This window comes from Vigna angularis, chromosome 10 (genome assembly GCF_016808095.1).
Source record: "Vigna angularis cultivar LongXiaoDou No.4 chromosome 10, ASM1680809v1, whole genome shotgun sequence".
Classification (NCBI taxonomy): Eukaryota; Viridiplantae; Streptophyta; class Magnoliopsida; order Fabales; family Fabaceae; genus Vigna; species Vigna angularis.
The window spans coordinates 21,546,443-21,568,653 of record NC_068979.1 but is presented as its reverse complement, the minus strand read 5'-3'; the positions used below and the strand labels follow the sequence as shown (position 1 = coordinate 21,568,653).

The following is a 22,211-nucleotide window of genomic DNA, read 5'->3' as shown; positions in this document are numbered from 1 at the left end:
AAAAGAGAAACCGAGCGTTCAAGTGATGACCGAACGCTCATAAGACAATATAAACCGAACGCGCATGGAGGACGAACACTTTAACAGACCGAACGTTCACTAAGAATAAACATGACCGAACGCTCATAACCGAACGCTGAAGACAAATATCATGGAGACCGAGCATTCAATTTAAAGACCGAACACTTATTACACAAAATAACCGAACGTTTAATAAACAAAATAACCGAACGCTTAATAAACACAATGACCGAACGGTAAACATGAGAGGTTGAACAGTTGAGGGCGAGGACGAACGTCCAAAATGAACAAATGGCCGAACGGACGAAAAGTGAACGTTTGAGGATGACCGAACGGTTGAAGATGAGGACGAACGTCCTAAAAGAACCGAAATGCCGAACGGTCAAACAGTGCAAAGGACGAACGGTCGAACAGTGCAAAAGGACGAACGGTCACTGTTTGGACGAGCGGCCACAGCAACAGTGGGGAAGGACGAACGGTTGAACAACAGTAGGGAAGGACGAACGGTCACTGTTTGGACGAGCGGCCACAGCAACAGTGGCGAAGGACGAACGGTTTCAGCATAGCGAGGGACGAACGGTTTCAGCAACAGTGGGGAAGGACGAACGGTTTCAGAAAAATCACATTTAATAATAATCTCAAACAATTTTCCACTAAAATTTTAAAACGAACGAATGATCCAGGACGAACGTCCTTGAGTACAGTACAACATTAAGGGACAGCGTGCACAACTGCACGTCCACACAAGAGTTTATAATTTAAAACCGAACGTACAAGAAAATCTGACCGAACGGTTTACACGGTACAAATACTGAACGGTCAAACTTAACAGAAAACGAGTGAGAAGGTCGAACGACCACTCATGCCAACAACTAATAGCAGAGCGTCTCACTGCTCGATCTTTACTTACAGGTTATCGTCTTACCAAACTCAAGAGTATCAGAAGAGAAAAACCTCACAGAAACACAACCACCTGTTTGTAATTTTTATTGTATTTATTTAAAATATATATATATATATATATATATATATATATATATATATATATATATATACTTGTTCATAAATTCATATTAATTAATTTATTACAAAATTTTGAGATTTGACTCATAGAATTATTCTCAACCATTTTTTTTTATTTGGTCCAAAAGAATAACATAATAAGTTATCAATGAGTTTGAAACGCATTAAAATTATGTCTAAAAATTTATCAAGATTTTAACGATACTACAATACTCGATGAGGTAAACAGAACACGAATTTGCCCCAATCTTAAAACGACCTTTGTGTTTGCGGACTCGAAATTAACCAATAGGATTTCACATTAAGGCAAAAATACAAAGTATTAATGAACTTTGAAAACACAAAACACATACGTTTAACACAACCTGAATGGAAGCCGAAACTGGAAAAAAAAATTAGATTGGCTCATAATGACATTGAAAACAAAAGACATATGAACGGGAGCCAAAATCTGGCTTAAACACATAGAGGTTGATAACCCAAAAATGATACATGTTAATGAAATGAATGAATGTTTAAGGTTGAACATGACTGGATTAAAACATTAACTTGATGACAAAAACGGCTTAAACAGGGTTTAGGGTTAAACACGAGCGATGGACCAAACACAGCACATCTAGGTTAAGACAGGGAGAATTAAGTTCATAATGATAACAAATTTTTATTTATTCATTTTATTTTATATATAACCGAAGTCATGGTGTACAATCAGAGCAAGTGCTCAAACCTGTATGCATACTCAGTCCCGACCTATTTCCCGGTATTAACTGAAGAAATTCAATCTCCAGGTCATACCTTACACTGTAAGGCAAGTACTCAGTATATACTACCTCGTTCTCATCTGGACATCTCTTAGCACCACAAATTCTTTCAATGTCCCTAAACCACTGATCAGCTTCATTCGAACTGCACTTCCCATCAAACCGGGCTGAATGATGTTGTAGAAAGTTTTCCAAGTTCCACTCTTGGACCGGAATAACAGAAGAGAAAACACCCTGAACGGTCCTGCCACTAGTCAAACACTTTAATGAATTGTCTTGAGTGTTCTCAGATGTTACTCTCGCGTTCTCAGCAAATACCCTTGCGGCTTCTTGATTGTGCAGGGTTATGGTATTTTGCTCCACCAATGCAGCATTCTGTTGTTGTAACGCTTGGAACACCGCATTCATCATCTGATTAGAGTCAGACGGATCAACTCCCTGGGACGAAGGAGGAGAAGAAGTAGGTACCATCTTCTGTTCATACAGAAAGAAAGACCATTAGCCTGACTCAAATCAACACAACTTCCAACCCGAGACCAAAGTACACAATCACAAACGAAGCGCACCCACAACCTACAGGTTTCTAAGGAAGAACTGCTCTGATACCACTAATGTAACATCCCGATTATATAATAATCAATATTATATAATAAGGACGTTAACATTCAAATATAGAGAACAGTCGGAGTATGACGTGTAATTAAATGTGGTATTACAGTCATCCAGAAATAAAAGAAACTGAAAATTCAAACTTAAACAATTGAAAGGATTAAACACTACAAGTGTTCAATCAATAAATTCTAAGAAGACTATTCTGTGAAATCAGTAACCTCCAGCTCTTGCTCCAAGGGAAACTCCGCGACAACATCTGCTCCCATCCAAGTGGATGATCATCGCCAAAGAAACATACCCAAACAGCACATAACAAAAACAATGCAAGGGTGAGCTAGATATAAAAACATGTTATACAGATAGAACAGTTAAATTCAATGTTATCATACTTAGATTCGTATAAAAGAGCAATTATAGCATGTTCATTAACCATAATTCCACCCACTCATACAACATGCAAAAGTCATCCAAACATGGTAAATTGACATCTAAAGATTTGTTACTTTATAGACCGACTCGTTACTTCATAGACAGACTCGTCCGGACTAGAATGAATTCTGTGTAGCTTCGGTGTTCGTGCACCCGGGTGATGTAGTAACTGGAACTCTCATCAGCTGCCACCCGAGGTTAGTCCTATCTGTCCAGATAATCCCTAGGACTAGGACCTCCTGCCGTTCCCACACATGACGTACCCCCTCTACGTGAGGACGAGTACTCACGGAACATCAGGATGAACAACCGGCTAAGCTTCCCACATTCATTCTTTACAAATCTCAATAATCAAATTCTGAGTCATTCCTCCTTGGAACACTCATTTAATCATTCATACTTTCATTTCATCTCATATATAGTTCATCATTCACTTTTGATCATATATTCATAAATTGTAACCGAAATATTTAAATAACATAACTTAATGTTACTTTGAACCTTAACCCCAATTATGAATAATCACATACTACCATATTATCCCAACAATTCCAACATATTTCATACATTCACATAATTCATGTCATAGATAATATTCCAAACATTGGTACACATAATTCAATCTAAAAGCAAAGGAACTTAAAATTCAACATATTTGTAAAATACTATTTGGACGAGTACTATTCACTGGACACTATTGGACGAACGCTCACTCAATTAAGGACGAACGCTCACTTCTAGATCCAGGACGAACGCTCAAATCAATGTGTTAAGGACGAACGCTCACTATTTGGACGAACGCTCAAAATATAACCGAACGCTCAACAATTTGGACGAACACTCGATGCTGATCATTTTGGACGAACGCTCGGTTTGGACGAATGGACGAACGCTCACAAGTGAAATCAAGGACGAACGCTAAAATTTGAACAAAGGACGAACGCTCTCTCACACTCGCTCAAAGGTCGAACGCTCAACACTGAATTTAAGACCGAACGCACAGAAGTTAAGGACGAACGCTCAACTGAGAACAAAGGCCGAACGCTCGATCGAGCCATTTGAACGAACGTCCAGTGGCTCAAAACAGACGAACGCCAACTATTTGGACGAACGTTCGACATGCAACTTAAGGACGAACGCTCTCTGGACGAACGCTCACTAACACTGTTTGGACGAGCGTCCCCTATACGAACGCGGACGTTCGTTCAGCAATGAACGCTTGACAGGTTGAACGAACGTTAGGCCGACCACTATTTGGTCGAGCCTTGCTGGGACGAACGTTCTTAGCATTTGGACGAACGTCCAATTTGAAACCAAATTGGACGAACGTGATTCTGCAGATTCTGCAGAATCACAGGTTTTCCAGAAAACCATAAAAACCTCCATTTTTAACTCTTAAAGCTTTTAGATTTCTACAAAAACAGTAGAATTAACTAATCAAAACGAAAAATCTAGCTCCCCTTACCTCTTGGAGACTTCCTTTGTGAATTCTTGAACCTAGAAATACAAGTGTCTGGATCTCCTTCCAACTCCAAAGTTCTTCACTTCTTCTCTCCCAGCAACTTTCAAACTCTCTTCCTTCATCTCGGTTTTTCCTCCTTCCATCCTCTCTTCTTGCTCATTCCTTTATGTTCCTTCCCACTTCTCCTTCTCCTTCCTTATGCAGCAAGCAGCAGCTGCCACACCCAAGCTCAGACTGTCACGGCTGTAAGGAGAAGTTGATCATCACCTTGCTCACGGTTCACGCAAAGTGCAGCCAGCAAAGAGGAGAAGCGTTCCATGCACCACAGCGTCCAGCATGCTTCCAGCAGCAAGGTGGCATCACAGTTCCAGCTGTATCGTCCACCATCTTCACGCAGTCCAGCTACTATCGGTCACAGCAAGCAGCACACGACCAACACGTCCAGGAAGGGAGCAGTCCAGCACCTTGAAACAGCAGTTGGTCCAGGCAGAGAAAGCATGGCACGGCCTTGGGAGAAGGATGCTACGTAAGCTGAAAATGCCATGACTCGGAGAAGAGTTGATTTATTGTCTTGGTGGAATAGAGAATGGAACCCACGGCTAGAAGGAATTCACGTGAAGAGTAGTTCACAGACAAAAATAAATGGAGGGTCCCTTTTTGCTTATTTTTGGTATGAACCCAGAGCACAAGAGACAAAAATTTGGAATGAAGCGTCGGCAGGAGCAAGCACTAACACGGTTTGGCTTCCAGTTGCCTTCTCTTCTAGGAAACTCTCTCTCCAGATTTCCATTTTCCCCTTCCTTCTGTACATGCGTGATCCCAATGATCAAACATTGTTCCCCCGTGAAGCCCTTCCTACCATACCAATCATCAAAGGACGCCCCCACCACTTCACATGCTCAGCTGCCCACATGAGGCCACCTCCACCACATTTTCTTTTCTAATATACGGTCCTTACAATAACAGATGAAAATAAAATACTTAACTGAAAATGAAATTTATCAGAGATTCAACATTAAAATAAAATGACTGAATAAAAATCAAACCGATCAAACTGCTCCAATTTGCTGTGACAGATTACATGCTTTCATAAATAAAACACTACATTATTTTACTGTTTAAAATATCCTAAACTAACTAACTAAAATCTACTTCCAAAATCTAATCCTTTTTTCTTCTCTGCCGCTGCCCTTTTATATCCTTCTATGGAGAGACAGTGTGACATCCCAAAAATACAGTCATAACTATAAATTTAGAAAATCACATATAATAATAATTCAAACAGTTTTCCACTAGAAAATTGAAAATTTTAAAACTTTCAAACGAACGAACGCGCAAGGACGAACGTCCTTGAGTACAAAACCAACATAACGGACGAATGTGCAAAAGCCGCACGTCACACATAAGAATTACAATAAGAAGTCAAACGTACAAGAAACCTGGCCGAACGGTTTACAGAAACAATTACCGAACGGCCGAAATCAATTTAAATGAAAACTAGAGATGGTCGAACGACCACTCATTTCAACAACTAACTAGCCGAGCGTCTCACTGCTCGTTCTTCACTTCAACATCAACCAGGTTCTCTTCATTCAGCGCCTCTTCCAAACGCTCGTCTCCCTCTGCTCACATCCACACGGATGATCATCGCAATGACAAGACGGACGTACAAGGACAAAGGACAACACAAGGAAAACGAAAGGGTAAGCTTACGTAATTTAACTCATGCATCAACATATAAGTTCCAGTCAACAGTTTATTCCACACATACATAGCAACATACGCATTCATCATACATCACATAATTTAACGCACGTACAAAATAAAACTCAACACGACTGACTGTCCGGACTGTATGAAATCTGCGTAGTTACAGGAGTTCACGCACCCGGGTGGTGTGGTAACTGGCATCCTCATCAGCTGCCACCCGAGGTTAGTACGCTCGTCCAAAGTACCTCTAAGGACGACGACCTCCTGCCGTTCCCACACATGACGTGCGTTCTCTACTTGAGAACGAGCACTCACGGAACATCGGGATTGAACAGCCAACATTAACTTCCCACAGTCATACTTAACAATTTCCAATAATTTTCCAAGAGTCGTTCCTACCGGGGACGCTCATTCAATATCCATAACTTTCATTTCATCTCAAATATTGTTCACCATTCACTATTCACCAATCCATAATCATTTTCATCTTGATAGGGAAATCATCAAAACCGAACGTTCTATTCTCAATAAGACCGAGGACGAACGCTGTCAGTGAGACTAAAAGACGCTCGTTCAAATCAAAGTACGAACGGCAGAATTTCAATAACGTACGAGAATACATAATCTACTGTTCATTGGACGAACGCTATTTAGTGGGAAAAAGAACGAGCGCTCAAAATGATACCGAGCACTATTAGGACGAATGCTCGAGGCCGAGCACTATTTGGACGAACGCTCAGTTGGAGACCGAGCACTATTAGGACGAATGCTCGAGGCCGAGCACTATTTGGACGAACGCTCAGTTGGAGACCGAGCACTATTAGGACGAACGTTCGGTATGAGACCGAACGCCACTTTGAGTGTACGTTCAGTGTAAGACCGAACGCCTTCCAGTACGATCGTCCGGTGTAAGACCGAACGCTATTCTGAGCGAACGTCTGGTGTAAGACCGAACGTTCAATAACTCAGATTGAAAATCTTGAAAAATAAACTAAGGGAAGTTTGGAGCAGTAATACGAACGGGGAAAAGTTCACTGTTACATATATATACATACAAGTACACAGAAAGAAAGAAGTTCATCAAACGTACAGGATTCAAAAGTGAAAAACCGAACGCTCAAACAGTGAGGACGTTCGTCCTCGACCAGGATTCTACCCAGATGACAGAATCCCATTTCAATGATTTTTGCCAACAGAACCGAACGGTCAATGACCGTTCAGAACGAACGCACAACATCTCATGGAAGGTTCATTTCTCATAAAATCAAATCATCTCATTCGTTCATATGAACTCAAACTCTCAATTTCATATATTTCATTTTATCCAACATCTCATGCATAATATGTAACTCGGTCATATATCATTCTCATTCCATAAAAACGAACGTTCAACATAAATCAAGCATAACAGCTTCATATAATCAAAATAACGAACGTTCATGCAAGTCACCCTAGAAACATCATACAGTAAAATAACGAACGTTCATACCATCATTTCATACATCATGCATCTCTTTCATACAGCCAAATAACGAACGTTCACATAGCATACATCAAACCAGTTAAATTAAATAAGCTTCCCTTACCCGGAAATGGACGAGCGTTCACAGACGCACACACATACGCTTCTCCACCCAAATTCCACTAACCAGCGCTCGTTAATCCACTGTACGAGCGAACGAACCCCAACACCAAACTCAGAATCACGCTACTCTAAGAAAAGACGAACGCACAACTCAGAATTGAGTTTGCATGCAAAGAAAACGAACGTTCAGAGAGGAAGAAAAGACTTACGAGATTCACTAACCGAACGTTCTCCTCTGGAAGCTCTTGTCGCCGAGCGTCCTTCCACGTTGCCGGAATCCAGAATTGGAGGGGATGAAACAGTGTTTTCTTAGAGAGAGAGAGAGAATGCAGAGAGCAAGGGAAGAGAAGGAATTCTCAGAAATGAAGCAAAGAGATGCGTGAAGGGAGAAGTGGGGAATAAGTTCAAAATCTCAGATTTGCTTTCTTCTCCGCCAGCGCACGTCCGCACTCGCCAGCGCACTCCACTACGCCTCTGGCAGCCCACGCCGGACGGTCGAGCACTGCACTGTTGCCACGCGTCTTCCACCACCGCGGTCGCACGTTCAGGCTGACACACTGTTCTCCACTACGCCGGACGCACGTTCTCTCTGACTGTAGATGCCGGACGTCCACTCTCAGGGAGACACGTGTAATCCACTACACCGGACGCACGTTCCCACTGTGCTCCGCCTCAGTTGGGCGTGCGACAGCTGACGTTCAGCAGAGGGAGTCGGGCACTGTTTGTCGGCCATGTGTACTGCTGAGGTGGCGCGCTCTCCTGCTGCCACGTGGACGCCACGTTTTCCGAGGCCTGACAGACAGCACTCCCCTTTCTCGGTGTGCTTCCTTAATTTCTTCCGGTTTGTGTTTTTGTCCCTTAGCATTTCCTGAATGTGCCAAAAATAGGCAAAAATGGGACCCTCCATATCTTGTCCGTGAGCTTTGCTGCTCATTCTTTTATGGAAAATCTTTTAGAACGTGGCTCCCACTCCAAACGCTTCCTCTACTGCCTTGACCGTGTCTCCCATTGCCTCCTCTTTCATTCCAGCATGTATTTCTCCTTCTCCGTTCAGCCATGAACTTCACATGTAAAATGAAGTTACTTTCCTAGGTGGCGGGTGAAACCTTCTCAACGTGGCTGCTGGACGTGAAACCATCCAGGCCGTGAAGTGAGTGTGTGCAGCTGCTCCAAGCTGGACGTCTTCTTCAACAATCAGCCGTAGCCTCCCATGCCTCCTAAAACCGTGAGCTTGGTGGCCTTCTCTCTTTCCATCACATTGCACACCACTCCAGCCCCTTGATCACTTCTTCTCCCTTCACACTTTGTACACCTCCTCGAACATGAGCTGCTGCCTCTCCTCCGTCACCTCCTTCTTTCAAAAAGAACCTGGACCCTTTTGCTGGACTGGTAGAGGTTGCTGCATCCTTGCTGCTTTCTCTTCTCTGGACCGTGAGCTGCAGTGTGAAGGTTTATTGTTGCTGCACCAGTCTTGTGTTGCTTCTTCTTTGGACGTGTGCTGCTTCTGGATGGGACTGCTGGAACGTGGAAGAAGGTGTGGGGTGTAATGTGATTGTGGCAGCCAACTTTCTTGTTAATTGATGAAAGCAATAAGTTGCAAGTGTGGAATGCAAGCCGTGAGTTGTTACCAAGCCAAAGAGAAACCGTGAATGGTGGACCATGTGTTGTCTCCTTTGTAATCTTTATTATGTGCTTCTTTTTCAATAATATTCCCTTGGAATTAAGAATGGTGGGCTCTTTGCTTCCAGTCCCCTCCTTCCATTTAAAATGATGGTTGCTCAAAAATAATTGGCTGTGTGGCATGTGCTACGTGAATTAGCATAACACTTCTCCAATTTAATAAGCATTGTGCACTTTCCAAGATGATCACGTGAACCTTTCCTTTCCATTAACGTGGTGCTTTCTGCAAAACCGCTGGGTTTTCTTTCTCTAACACCAAGTCCGTGTGCTTTTTATTTTATGAATCAAAACCAAAAGTTTGTGGCACCGTGAAACAACTCTGCACATTTCTTCAAGACAAAGTGCATTTCTTATGTGTGGGGCCGTGACATTATGTGGCAGCCATTTCCAAGAATTACACTTCTAATTGTTTCCTTTCAAAACCGTGAGCTCCACTAAGTGGTGGCCCCCCTTTTCTTTTGTTTCCATCCAAATTAGTTTTCTTCTTCCCAACATGTGCCTCCTACAAAAATAATTCTTCAATCATGCCAAGTAAGAAAAGATGGGTCATGTACGTGTACTATAAGCACTTAGATGCAAAGTGTGAATTTAAAATAAAACTTGTTCCATGGACTACACAGTTAACGTGTTACTTTCAGCCAAGATCCTTTTAAAATTATTTCCTATGTGAATGTTGCATAAACCTTACTGGACGTATAAGTGATAGGTTTAATCATTCACTAAGTCCCTATTTTCGCATGGAATCTCAATTTCGTCCCTTTCTTTCTGAAAATCTCAATTGGGTCCCAATTTTATGAAAATTGCAACAAATCGATCCTTTCCGTTAAATAGTGTCAAACGGCGTTAAAAAAATTGATGAGTGAATGCGGAGATGACGAACGAGCGCTCGTCCAGCAGCGAACGAGCGCTCGTCCAGCAGCGAACGAGCGCTCGTCCAGCAGCGAACGAGCGCTCGTCCAGCAGCGAACGAGCGCTCGTCCAGCAGCGAACGAGCGCTCGTCCAGCAGCGAACGAGCGCTCGTCCACCGAACGAACGGTCGTCCAGTGTGGAACGAACGGTTGTCCACCAGAGAACGGACGCTCGTCGACCTCTTACTGCTGGACAACCGTTCGTTCCACACTGGACGACCGTCCGTTCGGTGGTCGAGCGCTCGTTCGCTGCTGGACGAGCGTTTGTTCGCTGCTGGACGAGCGCTCGTTCGCTGCTGGACGAGCGCTCGTTCGCTGCTGGACGAGCGCTCGTTCGTCATCTCAGCATTCACTCATCAATTTTTTTAACGCCGTCCAGCCAAATTAACGGAAAGGATCGATTTGTTGCAATTTTCATAAAATTGGGACCCAATTGAGATTTTCAGAAAGAAAGGGACGAAATTGAGATTCCATGCGAAAATAGGGACTTAGTGAATGATTAAACCTAAGTTATACAACACGCAAATAGATTTTCAATTTGTTTCTCATTTTTAGTTTGATGATAAATTTCTCAGTCCAAAATATTATCCAAAAATTTCCCTACATTCAATATAAATAATTAGTCTCAGATAATTCAAATTAATTAAAATAAGAATTTCTGATCAAATTGCATAATTAGAAAAAATGGGAAAATAGTGGACAATTAAGCACAATTCCCCGATTAATTCTAGTACAGTAAACTAAGTGAAGTGAAGAAAATATTGATTCATCATTCCCGGTGTTGTTTCTGCACAATGAGTTTTACAAAGAATGGTTTCTTGGGCATGGAGTTCGATATAAATGTGATAATCAATGCCGGAACATCACTAATATGTCTAATAAGTCTTATAAAAGATTGGTTCACTTAAAAATCAATGTCATTTTCACAATTGACCCCTGTGTGCAAAACATTTGCCTGAATTCTCCACTTATAAGAGATTTTCAATCTCATTTTTTCAAGTTCATCACTCAATGCATATTCTCCATTTCTTCCGTAATCAAGCTCAAAAATATGGTTTCTATTTAAATACATAAAAATCCTAAATTTATGAAAATATAATATAACTCAACATACCTTTTTCTTGTCTTAATAAACTTCATCCTCGTGATCAACTTCCTCCATTGCAACATGTAACGTCCCGGCAACTCACAGGGACCGTTGACTGCCCCCACAGATCACCACCATGCTTCTTGCACCGGCGAGACGAGGGCAGGGAGTGACGCCGGTGCAAGAGGCATGGTGCAGGGGGCACAGACAAGGAGCGGCTCCTGGCAGCTTCGGGTGGAAGGGGTACATGGACGAATCGAACATACACCGGAATGAGAGGGATCTAGAGACTGTATAGGTATGGGACTATGCGGTTGAAGGATAGCTTAAAGGGATTGATTGGGCTACTCATATCACCAAAATGCATTTGCTTTTCGGTAGCCTGACTCATAAGAACTCCATGGTTAAGCGTGCTTAGCCTGGAGTAATTCTGGGATGGGTGACCTTCCGGGAAGTTTTCTCGGAAAGTGTGCGAGTGAGGACAAAGCACACTGGAAAGCCTGGTGGTGATCTGTGGGGGCAGTCGATGGTCCCTGTGAGATCTGTAACGCCCCGGCAACTCGCAGGGACCATCGACTGGCCCCACAGATCACCACCAGGCTTTCCAGTGTGCTTTGTCCTCACTCGCACACTTTCCGGGAAAACTTCCCGGAAGGTCACCCATCCCAGAATTACTCCAAGCTAAGCACGCTTAACTATGGAGTTCTTATGAGTCAGGCTACCGAAAAGCAAATGCATTTTGGTGATATGAGTAGCCAAATCAATTCCTTTAAGCTATCCTTCAACCGTATAGTCCCATACCTATACAGCCTCCAGATCCCTCTCATTCCGGTGTATGTTCGATTCGTCCATGTACCCCTTCCACCCGAAGCTGCCAGGAGCCGCTCCTTGTCTGTGCCCCCTGCACCATGCTTCTTGCACCGGCGTCACTCCCCGCCCTCGTCTCCGTGCCCGGGTGTCACATGCCCACCAACTTCCGTCTGGTTCGTCCTCGAACCACACCGTACTGGGAGAGTAAAGAAGAAAGCAGAATGTAAGTGCGAGTAATAAAAGCTCAGAAAAGAAAAAGAAAAAGGAAAGTACATGAAAGGAAGCAGAAAGAAGAAAGGAAAGAAAAGAAGTAAAGGAGAAGGAGAAGCTGGGTAAAGGAAAGAAAGAAATAAGAGAAAAGAAATACTTACTCGAGGCGGGGCAAAGCCTTGGAACTTGCAGATTTGAAGCTTGCCGGAAGGCTCTCCGATCTACCACGCTCAGTCGTTCAGATCTCGCAAAGTTTTCACACTCAAAGCTCTCAGTGCTCAGATCTCTTTCTCAGATGCTCTCAGATCTCAACGTTTCGAAATGTCGCCCAACGCGGCTAGCACCTCGTTTTATAGCCAAGGAACCTCACTGTGTCCACAGTTCCGGTCATGCATACCGGAGTCTTCAATAGTATCGGTTAAAAAAAAAAAAAAAAAAAAAAAGATTTTTGTAGCTTGCGATTTTTGCCACATTGTGAGAGTATGAGACATTCAATTAGAGAAGATCTCTTGCTATGTGAGTAAGTGAAAAATGACCTGATTTTGGTGTGAGATGTGATATGTATGTTGGCATAGAATTGTCACCTTGGCTGAGCGGTGGGAACTGCCCTGATAAGCTCACTAGATGAGTGGTGGGAGTTGCCCTGATAAACTTTTGAGTGGTGGGAGTTGCCCTGATAAGCTCTTTGAGCAGTGGGAACTGCCCTGATAAGCTCACTAGAGTAGTGGTGGGAGTTGCTCTGATAAGCTCTTTGAGCAGTGGGAACTGCCCTGATAAGCTCACTAGATGAGTAGTGGGAGTTGCCCTGATAAACTTTTGAGTGGTGGGAGTTGCCCTGATAAGCTCTTTGAGCAGTGGGAACTGCCCTGATAAGCTCACTAGAGTAGTGGTGGGAGTTGCTCTGATAAGCTCTTTGAGCGGTGGGAACTGCCCGGATAAGTTTGTTATATGAGTAGTGGGATGGGAACTCTACCCAAGAGTTAGAGGACAAGATGAGAGAGACGTATCTCAACTTGTTTTGGTAAGCTTAATTTTCGAGGACGAAAATTGTTGTTGTTGGGGAGAATGTAAGGACCGTATATTAGAAAAGAAAATTTGGTGGAGGTGGGCCCCATGTGGGCAGCTGAGCATGTGAAGTGGTGGGAGCATCCTTTGATGTTTGGCATGGTAGGGAAGAGCTTCACGGGACAAGTTGAAGAGCTTCACGGGACAAGTTGAAGAGCTTCACGGGACAACTGTTGAAGAGGTGGGAGAGAAATTTTATATGGGCAGCAGGCTTAAGAGTCTCACCACCTGGAAGCATGCTGGACGCTGTTGTGCATGGAACGCTTCTCCTCTTTGCTGGCTGCACCTTGCGTGAACCGTGAGCAAGGTGATGATCAACTTCTCCTTACAGCCGTGACAGTCTGAGCTTGGGTGTGGCAGCTGCTGCTTGCTTCATAAGGAAGGAACATAAAGGAATGAGCAAGAAGAGAGGTTGGAAGGAGGAAAAGCCGAGATGAAGGAAGAGAGTTTGAAAGTTGCTGGGAGAGAAGAAGTGAAGAACTTTGGAGTTGGAAGGAGATCCAGACGCTTGTATTTCTAGGATCAAGATTGCTAGGAGGTCTTCAAGAGGTAAGGGGAGCTAGATATTTTGCGTTTTGATTGTTGAATTATACTATGTTTGGTGCAAATCTGAGAATTTTGGGAGTGAAAATGGGTTTCTGCGTTTTCTGGAAAAACCTTTGATTCTGCATAATCTGCAGAATCGCGTTCGTCCAATTTGGTCTCAAATTGAACGTTCGTCCAACTTGACGAATTGAACGTTCGTCCCGCCAAATTATCTGAGCGTTCGTCTAGTTTTTGAGGACGCTCGTCCAGCTTGACCTTGTGAACGTTCGGTATTTTCTGAACGTTCGATTTTTATATGTATTTTGATGAGCGTTCGTCCGAAACGGCGACGTTCGTCCACGTTGTTGAGTGAGAGTTCGTGCATAAGAGTGTAGTGTTCGTTCATGCGTTAGAATTATTTATACGTTCGTCCTCGGTTCAGCGCGTTCGTCCAAAGTGTTCGGCTTAGCGTTCGTCTCGTCTTAGCGTTCGTCCCGTAGCGTTCGTCCTTCCTTTGAGCGCTCGTCCAAACGAGTGTTGTTTTCGATTCTGAGCGTTCGGCCTTTTTGTAAAATGACGTTCGTCCGTTTAGAGCCACATTGGACGTTCGTCCAAATGCCTAAGAACGTTCGTCCAGACGTTGAACGTTCATTTTTATGGAATGAAAATAAGATGACTGAGAGTGGTGTCTGGTAATCGTTTACAACACCCCTGTAAACGATTACCCGAGAGAATTAGCCAATTTGTACAGAAAGTCCAACACAGGTACTCAGTTAGATGAACAGGGGTCACCATTGGAAAAACCATGAGTGTAGGCACTTCTGCACCTTCCCGGAGACGTTGTACGTTCGTTCTGGACGGTCAGTGAGCGTTCGACAGTGAGCGATCGTTCTTCCCCGTGAGCGTTCGTCCTTCCCAGTGATCGTTCGTCCAGTTTGAGCGTTCGTCCAGAGAGCGTTCGTCCTTGATTTCATCTGTGAGCGCTCGTCCATTCGTCCAAACCGAGCGTTCGTCCAAAATGTTCAGCATGGAGCGTTCGTCCAAAGTGTAGCGTTCGTCCTTTCGGATTAGTGTAGCGTTCGTCCTTAAGTAACCAGTATGGGCGTCCGTCCTTAAATGAATGGTTGAGCGTTCGTCCGAATGGTTGAGCGGTCGTCCGAATTGTTGAGCGTTCGTCCTGGTGAGTGTAACGTTCGGTCAGGAGGTTTAATCTTTGCGCGTTCGTCCAACTGTGCGCTCGTCCGCGTTCGGCAGCGTTCGTCCAGACTGCTCAGCAGTGAGCGTTTGTCCAGTGACTTTCGTTCTAGAATGGGTTAAGTGAATAGTGGTCTTCCAAATAGTATTTTACAAATATGTTGGTTTACCATGTTTGGATGACTTTTGCATGTTGTATGAGTGGGTGGAATTATGGTTTAATGAATATGCTCTAATTGTTCTTTTGTACGAATCTAAGTATGATAACATTGAATTTAACTGTTCTATCTGTACAACATGTTTTTACATCTAGCTCACCCTTGCCTTGTTTTTGTTATGTACTGTCTGGGTATGTTTCTTTGGCGATGATCATCCACTTGGATGGGAGCAGATGTTGTCGCGGAGTTTCCCTTGGAGCAAGAGCTGGAGGTTACCGATGTCGCAGGATAGTCTTCTTAGAATTTATTGATTGAACACTTGTATTGTTCAATCCTTTCAAATGTTCAAGTTTGAATTTTCAGTTTCTTTTATTTGGATGACTGTAATTTATTACATTTAATTACACGTCATATTCCGACTGTTCTCTATATTTGGATGTTAACGTCTTTATTATATAATATTGGTTATTATATAATCGGGACGTTACATTAATGGTATCAGAGCAGTTCTTCCTTAGAAACCTGTAGGTTGTGGGTGCGATTCGTTTGTGATTATGTACTTTGGTCTCGGGTTGGAAGTTGTGTTGGTTTGAGTCAGGCTAATGGTCTTTCTTTCTGTATGAACAGAAGATGGTACCTACTTCTTCTCCTCCTTCGTCCCAGGGAGTTGATCCGTCTGACTCTAATCAGATGCTGAATGCGGTGTTCCAAGCGTTGCAAGAACAGAATGCTGCATTGGTAGAGTAAAATACCATAACCCTGCATAATCTAGAAGCCGCAAGGGTATTTGCCGAGAACGCGAGAGTAACATCTGAGAACACTTAAAGACAATTCATTAAAGTGATTGACTAGTGGCAGGACCGTTCAGGGTGTTTTCTCTTCAGTTATTCTGGTCCAAGAGTGGAATTTGGAAAGCTTTCTGCAACATCATTCAGCCCGGTTTGATGGGAAGTGCAGTTCGAATGAAGCTGATCAATGGTTAAGGGACATTGAGAGAATTTGTAGTGCTAAGAAATGTCCAGATGAGAACGAGGTATCATATGCTGAGTACTTCCGTACAGTGTAAGGTATGACATGGAGATTGAATTCCTTCAGTTAATACCGGGAAATATGTCGTGACTGAGTATGCAGACAGGCTTGAGCACTTGCTCCGATTGTACACCATGACTACGGTTATAAAAAAAAAAAAAAAAAATTTGTTATCATTATGAGTTTAATTCTCCCTGTCTTAACCTTGATGTGCCATGTTTTGGTCTTTTGCTCGTGTTTAAGCCTAAACACTGTGTAAACCGTTCGGTCAGGTTTTTATTTGTGCGTTCGACTTCGGATTGTGATTCGTGTTGTAAGGTGTACGGCTTGGCTTTTGTTTTTAGCGAAAAACTGTACTGAATTATTATTAAATGTGACTTTCTGAATTTATAGTTATGACTGTATTTTTGGGATGTCACACAACAATACCTACAGTACCAAATAAGATCCAAAAATATTAGAATAACAACGTATCATACATAACCAAAATCACCCACAAACAACATCATACATATATTATACATTCATTCCACTCAAATAAAAAAAACGAACCTTGAGTGAACACAACGTGTGCCGGTTAGATAGCTCAGACAGCCTTCAACGTTGTCCGGCGACACTCCGGCAAGCACTCCGTCGGACGTCTCTCTCTCTCCAACTCCCTTTCTCCAAGTCGTTCGGCCTCTCTAGGTTACACTCTCTATCTCTGAACCTTCGCGCTTCTCTCTCTAAAATTGTTTCAAATTCAATTTCAAATTTGAAACGCGGACCTGCAAACTCTGACCACTCCCTTTCCACGTTATATTTCATTTTCATTTAATTTTTCCAACTGGACCACTCAAATTTAGACACGTGTGGCGTGTCTAAATGTTGTCAAAAGTGGTTGTTCAAGTATCATTTTCCTAAAATAAACTTGGACACAAATTTGGAGATTACTTCTAGATTCCTTTATTTTATTACCAACAGACACATGTAATGAAATAAATTATGTAGAAAGAAGAAAAAATAAATTGTTGTATGCTCTCATCATAGTTTTGGTGAGTCAAACACGGGTTTAGTTTAGGTGGATGGTGTATCAATTCGCCCCCAAAGAAAACGATGCTTCCAAGTATAAAGAAGACCTTCATTTACATTTTTACCCTCTATACACTCGTGTAGTCTCTCTTAATACACGGGCCCACACGGTAATTTCAGCCTCCCCACTCACAGACCACACTCCCTTCGTTACCATCGCCCTCTCTTTTGCAACATTCACTCTCTGCGGAGCTTCCAACGCAAACACTAATCTTAACAACCACAACTAAATCTGTTTTAAAAACTGCAACACACTTTCTTTCTCTCCTTCACGTTTATTTTCTCTCTGGCTTCTTCTTCCATTTTCGCTTCTCGTTGCGTTTTAAGAACACTCATGGCTTCTATTGCCGGATCCAATTGTGTCGCTCTTCGAACCGCCAACTTTGCCGCCTCTGGTAACCGGAAAGTCTGTCAGATCCGGCAATGGTCTCCGGTTCTCACGAATCACCGTTCCGTTTCCGGTCTTCGTCACCAATCGAATGCTCCGTTTAGATCCTCTGGTACCGATTTGTTTTTTTCTTTGCGTTTTGCTTTTCACTCGTTACTATGTACGCGTGTTCAGTTTTGGTGATTATTTGATACGCGTAAGTGCAGGTGTGAAGGCGCAGGTTGCTACTCTGGAGGAAGCGGGAACCGGAGCAACTCAGAAAGTGGAAGCGCCGGTTGTAGTGGTGACTGGAGCTTCCAGAGGTATTGGCCGAGCAATTGCACTGTCGTTAGGCAAAGCATGTTGCAAGGTTCGTCTTCGCCTATCGTTGAGCGTAATCTGATAATGAACGATTCACTGTCTTAAAAAAACTAAAATGAAACTGACTGTTGATTATATTTTGTGCATTTCACACAGTGTACGTATGTATATATGTATCTCATTTTCAAATTGTTGCTTTTGAATTTGCTAGTTTTTAAGTTGCGTGAGACTACGAGTGATAATGTGCAGTTTAAGTCGGTTGAACTTCTTTAGATTTAAAATTTGACACATAAGAAAATGCTTCTGGCGATTGTGACGCAATATTGAAGATCCAGATTTTTGGATACGCAGTTTTCTTGTTAAATCTGTTTTTTGTTTTTTTCAAATTTTGTCACGATATAGAGTATTCCATGGAATTTTCTTTAAGAGCTTAAAGTTGTCTATATTGCTGTAATACTATCGTGATTTGCTTTGGGATCCTGATGTTTAGTAACTTGCCTTGTATTACAGGTTCTGGTCAACTATGCAAGGTCATCGAAGGAAGCCGAGGAGGTTTCCAAGGAGGTAGAAATTTTCCTCCTGAAGTTTGTGTGATTACTTTTTTGTGCGCACAGTTACTGTTTGTGATATAGCTTTCGTGCAGATGTCATATTTTGGGCCATAATGTAGAGTTATTTACTATGTGAACCTATAAGATTACTTTCATTATTTTATTATACATTTTCTTCATTAACGATATACTTGAGATTCGGATATCCTACAATATCAGCATATTTGTTATTATAGTGATTATCAATTTTGTTGTCTAAAATGCTTGTTATGATGATTATAAGTTGGTGGTGCCGTGCTAGAGGATTGCCCCGATAACACATGGATGTCTAATTTTTTTCTCTTACTCAGGAGAAAGGAGTGATTGCCTGAATTGCATTGATTTGTTTGGTTACGCATTTTACATTGTTTTAATTATGTCTTATTTGTTTGATTCTCTTCTTTTAGATTGAGGAATTTGGTGGGCAAGCTCTTACATTTGGTGGAGATGTTTCTAACGAAGCTGATGTGGAGGCTATGATTAAAACTGTGAGCAAATATTCTGGAATCATTACATTTACCTTATTCTACTCTAGCTGCTTCGTAACTTTTACATCTACAGGCAGTGGATGCTTGGGGAACAGTTGATGTATTGATAAACAATGCAGGTAAGTTGGAAGACTCCGGTGGTTGAGCTAGCCCCCTTCCTTCCCTCTCTTTTTCTCCAGTCATTCTCAAATAAATATTATAATGTCTTTCAGGAATAACTTAACTAGAGATGGTTTATTAATGAGAATGAAGAAATCTCAATGGCAGGAGGTTATTGATCTAAATCTAACTGGTGTTTTTCTTTGCATACAGGTAAATATGTTTTCAATCAGAGTTTGCGTGAAATTCATGTTTAGCTTGAGAAATCATTTTCTGTTTTATAATATAATTATAAAAATGTCACTTGTTTATGAAGATTTGTAAGTAAAATATATATTTTTTGAAAAAGCCCTGCTTAAAATGTTATGTATAAATCTTTGGAAACAATGACAAGCAATTTGAAAATAGGGAGGCATTTCTGAAATTATTTTTAAATAAATAAATCAAGAAAGCATTGTCTCAAACCCAAAAGCTTGGTTTTTTTTCTCTTCTTTTCAATTGGATCTGAGCTAGTTTATTTTTGCAGGCTGCTGCTAAAGTTATGATGAAGAAGAAGAAGGTGACATACCGCTAAACTGTTCTTTTATTATGATTCTCTTTTTGGAGAAATCCTTGGTGAAAAAGTTCAATGGACAGGTTAATTAATTCAATGACTGGTTACCCATTAATCATTTTAATATCATTAATATGTGAAGTGATTAATTATTCCTAAAGTGAAAATATTTTTTCCTTTTTTAAATTTAGTGCTTTTAGCATCCATTCTACAGCTATCTTATTTTATGGCTTGCAAGATGACAGCTAATGGTAACTAAGATATTCACTTTCATGTAAATTGTTTCTTGTAGGGAAGGATAGTCAATATTGCGTCAGTTGTTGGTTTGGTTGGCAATGTTGGGCAAGCCAATTATAGTGCTGCAAAAGCAGGAGTAATTGGCCTCACAAAAACAGTTGCAAAGGAATACGCTAGCAGAAACATCACCGTAATTTACCAAATATTTATGCATTTTCTTTCTAGCATCAAAGGCTTGCAATGTCAGTTGACGGAGTTAACTTAAACCTGGTTTCCTTTGCCAGGTTAATGCAGTTGCTCCCGGGTTTATTGCATCTGACATGACTGCCAAGTTAGGACAGGACATTGAGAAAAAGATATTGGAGACAATCCCATTAGGTGAACACTGGGAATACTTTAATGGAGGTTCTAAATTGTTAAATTTTTTTGTTAACTTGCCGTTTTCAACTTGGATTCAGGAAGATATGGCCAACCAGAGGAAGTTGCCGGACTGGTGGAATTCTTCGGCTCTTAATCAAGCTTCTAGTTACATCACTGGGCAGGTAAAATAGGGAAGTAAAATTAACCAAACCTTTTTTTTTAAATCAAGTTATGCGTTAGGGATAACTTACGTCGTTTACGTTTTTTCCCTTTTTCTTTTGGAGAGTTAACATTTCCACTTATCACATAAAGCATTTATTTAGACTAGAATTGGTTGGCGCAGGTTTTCACCATTGATGGAGGTATGGTGATGTAATCCAGCAATCTGTTTACACTGGCAACGTGAGCTTTTGCAAACTCCTGCTGCAAGGTGATAGTTTGTTCTTTGCCTGAGTTTTGTTTAAGTTAGTTTACCGTAGTAGAGGCTTATTTGAACTTCATGGTGAAATTCAAGATGTTCTGCATCTTTTGTTCCCTTTTGGGATTTATGGTCATGTTCGCGGAATACGCATAATTCTGATAAGCAACTCTGTCGCTTTTGCCCTAGCTTTTCTTTCTTGGATGTTCATTACGGAAACTGCAATGTTTATTAACTAGAAACCTGCCCATTATGGAAACATGCTGAATTATAATGCGACTCTGTTTAAAAATATTGTAGATTTTAAATTTTTATGTTTATATTTACACAAGTAACTTTAGTTTAGAGGGAAAGAATAGTTAAATTTCTTTTCTTTGATAGCATAAGGTTTAGTTATATCGGATCTTAATTGGACTTCTAATCCTTGTTGTAGATTTCGTAGATTTCGTATGAAGTTAGAAAATCTTCTCAACATACCAAATTTAAGAAAGTAATTGTTATTTATGAAAGCACTTTTAAATTTCTTTAAAAAGTTATCAAGTTTATTGAGGTATTTGCATCGTGTCCAAATTTGTGATGAAATAATTGAAGGTAAAAATTAAGATCGGCATCTAAAACTTATTGTTATAGCGACATCTTCCTAAATGTAATCATCCTCGAAATGTAATTAAAACTATCGCATAAAATCTAAAACTTTAATCGCATAATAATTTTCCAATTTACATAAAATTTAAAAATAAAAAGATGTGAAAATGTCATTAAAATTACACATTGATTTATTTATTAAAGTTAAAACCATACTAATTAAAGCTATGAAGTTATACTTCGATTTAAGTACAATAGTTAGACACCGGTTTTATAAAGTGATGAGTTTTATATTTATTACTTAGATCATAAAAAAGTAAAAATAAAATTAAGTTAAAATTTTCACAACTGGAAATGTCCGAACCTACGGTAATTTTTTTATAATAAAAGTACCAAAATTTTGGTCAAAGAAGTTCATCTGCTTATGAAGTTAAACAAACTTGAATACAACCAAATTCATTTATTTTCCAATTGACTTGACTAGCATAGGACTTTAAAAATGCTTCACGTTCTTATAGATTCGACAACGCCGTTTTACCTAACTAACAAGTTGCTTGCATGGTGAATCGTAAAAATTTTGCAAGCATGAAAACTGAAACTTAAGACCAAGAGAAACTCAACAGGAATGAATAGTAAAAAATATTAAATGACTGACTGCGGAAGTCCTATCACCAAGGCAGAATCAAATATTAGATAGTGATTTGTTGCTTATTACGACATAATTTTACACAATCCATATGTAAAATTATGAGTAAATTTTCACATGAAATTATTTGTATGATATAATTTCTAATACTTACAAGAAAGCTATTCAGAATTTAATATAATTAAGACATAATTTATTAACTTAAAT

General features: G+C 41.0%; 2 protein-coding genes across 4 annotated transcripts; one reads left to right on the top strand and one right to left on the bottom strand.

Moving 5' to 3' along the window:
- Positions 1-1,634: 1,634 nt before the first annotated feature.
- Positions 1,635-9,114, bottom strand: LOC128194233 (uncharacterized). 3 transcript variants are annotated; one of them, XR_008245603.1, is made up of 3 exons: positions 7,813-9,114; positions 7,605-7,731; positions 2,298-2,673 (listed from the first exon to the last, which is right to left on the bottom strand). XR_008245603.1 is itself a non-coding variant. In XM_052869312.1 (2 exons), exon 2 carries the CDS (start codon positions 2,274-2,276, stop codon positions 1,740-1,742), a length of 537 nt encoding a protein of 178 aa, XP_052725272.1. In that variant the 5' UTR covers positions 2,277-2,279; positions 7,605-9,114; the 3' UTR covers positions 1,635-1,739. The 3 variants fall into 3 exon arrangements, 1 of the variants encoding a protein (XP_052725272.1); XR_008245602.1 differs by lacking the exon at positions 2,298-2,673 and adding an exon at positions 5,677-5,930; XM_052869312.1 differs by lacking the exon at positions 2,298-2,673 and adding an exon at positions 1,635-2,279 and having other exon boundaries at positions 7,605-9,114.
- An 8,338-nt stretch (positions 9,115-17,452) lies between these two features.
- On the top strand, positions 17,453-21,065 carry LOC108329653 (3-oxoacyl-[acyl-carrier-protein] reductase 4). The gene is given in 12 exon segments (XM_052869311.1): positions 17,453-17,841; positions 17,936-18,078; positions 18,540-18,593; positions 19,026-19,106; positions 19,180-19,229; positions 19,319-19,418; positions 19,732-19,764; positions 20,051-20,185; positions 20,280-20,373; positions 20,454-20,500; positions 20,502-20,537; positions 20,699-21,065. Coding segments are annotated over 12 exon segments (972 nt in total). The 5' UTR covers positions 17,453-17,675; the 3' UTR covers positions 20,732-21,065.
- Positions 21,066-22,211: the final 1,146 nt, after the last annotated feature.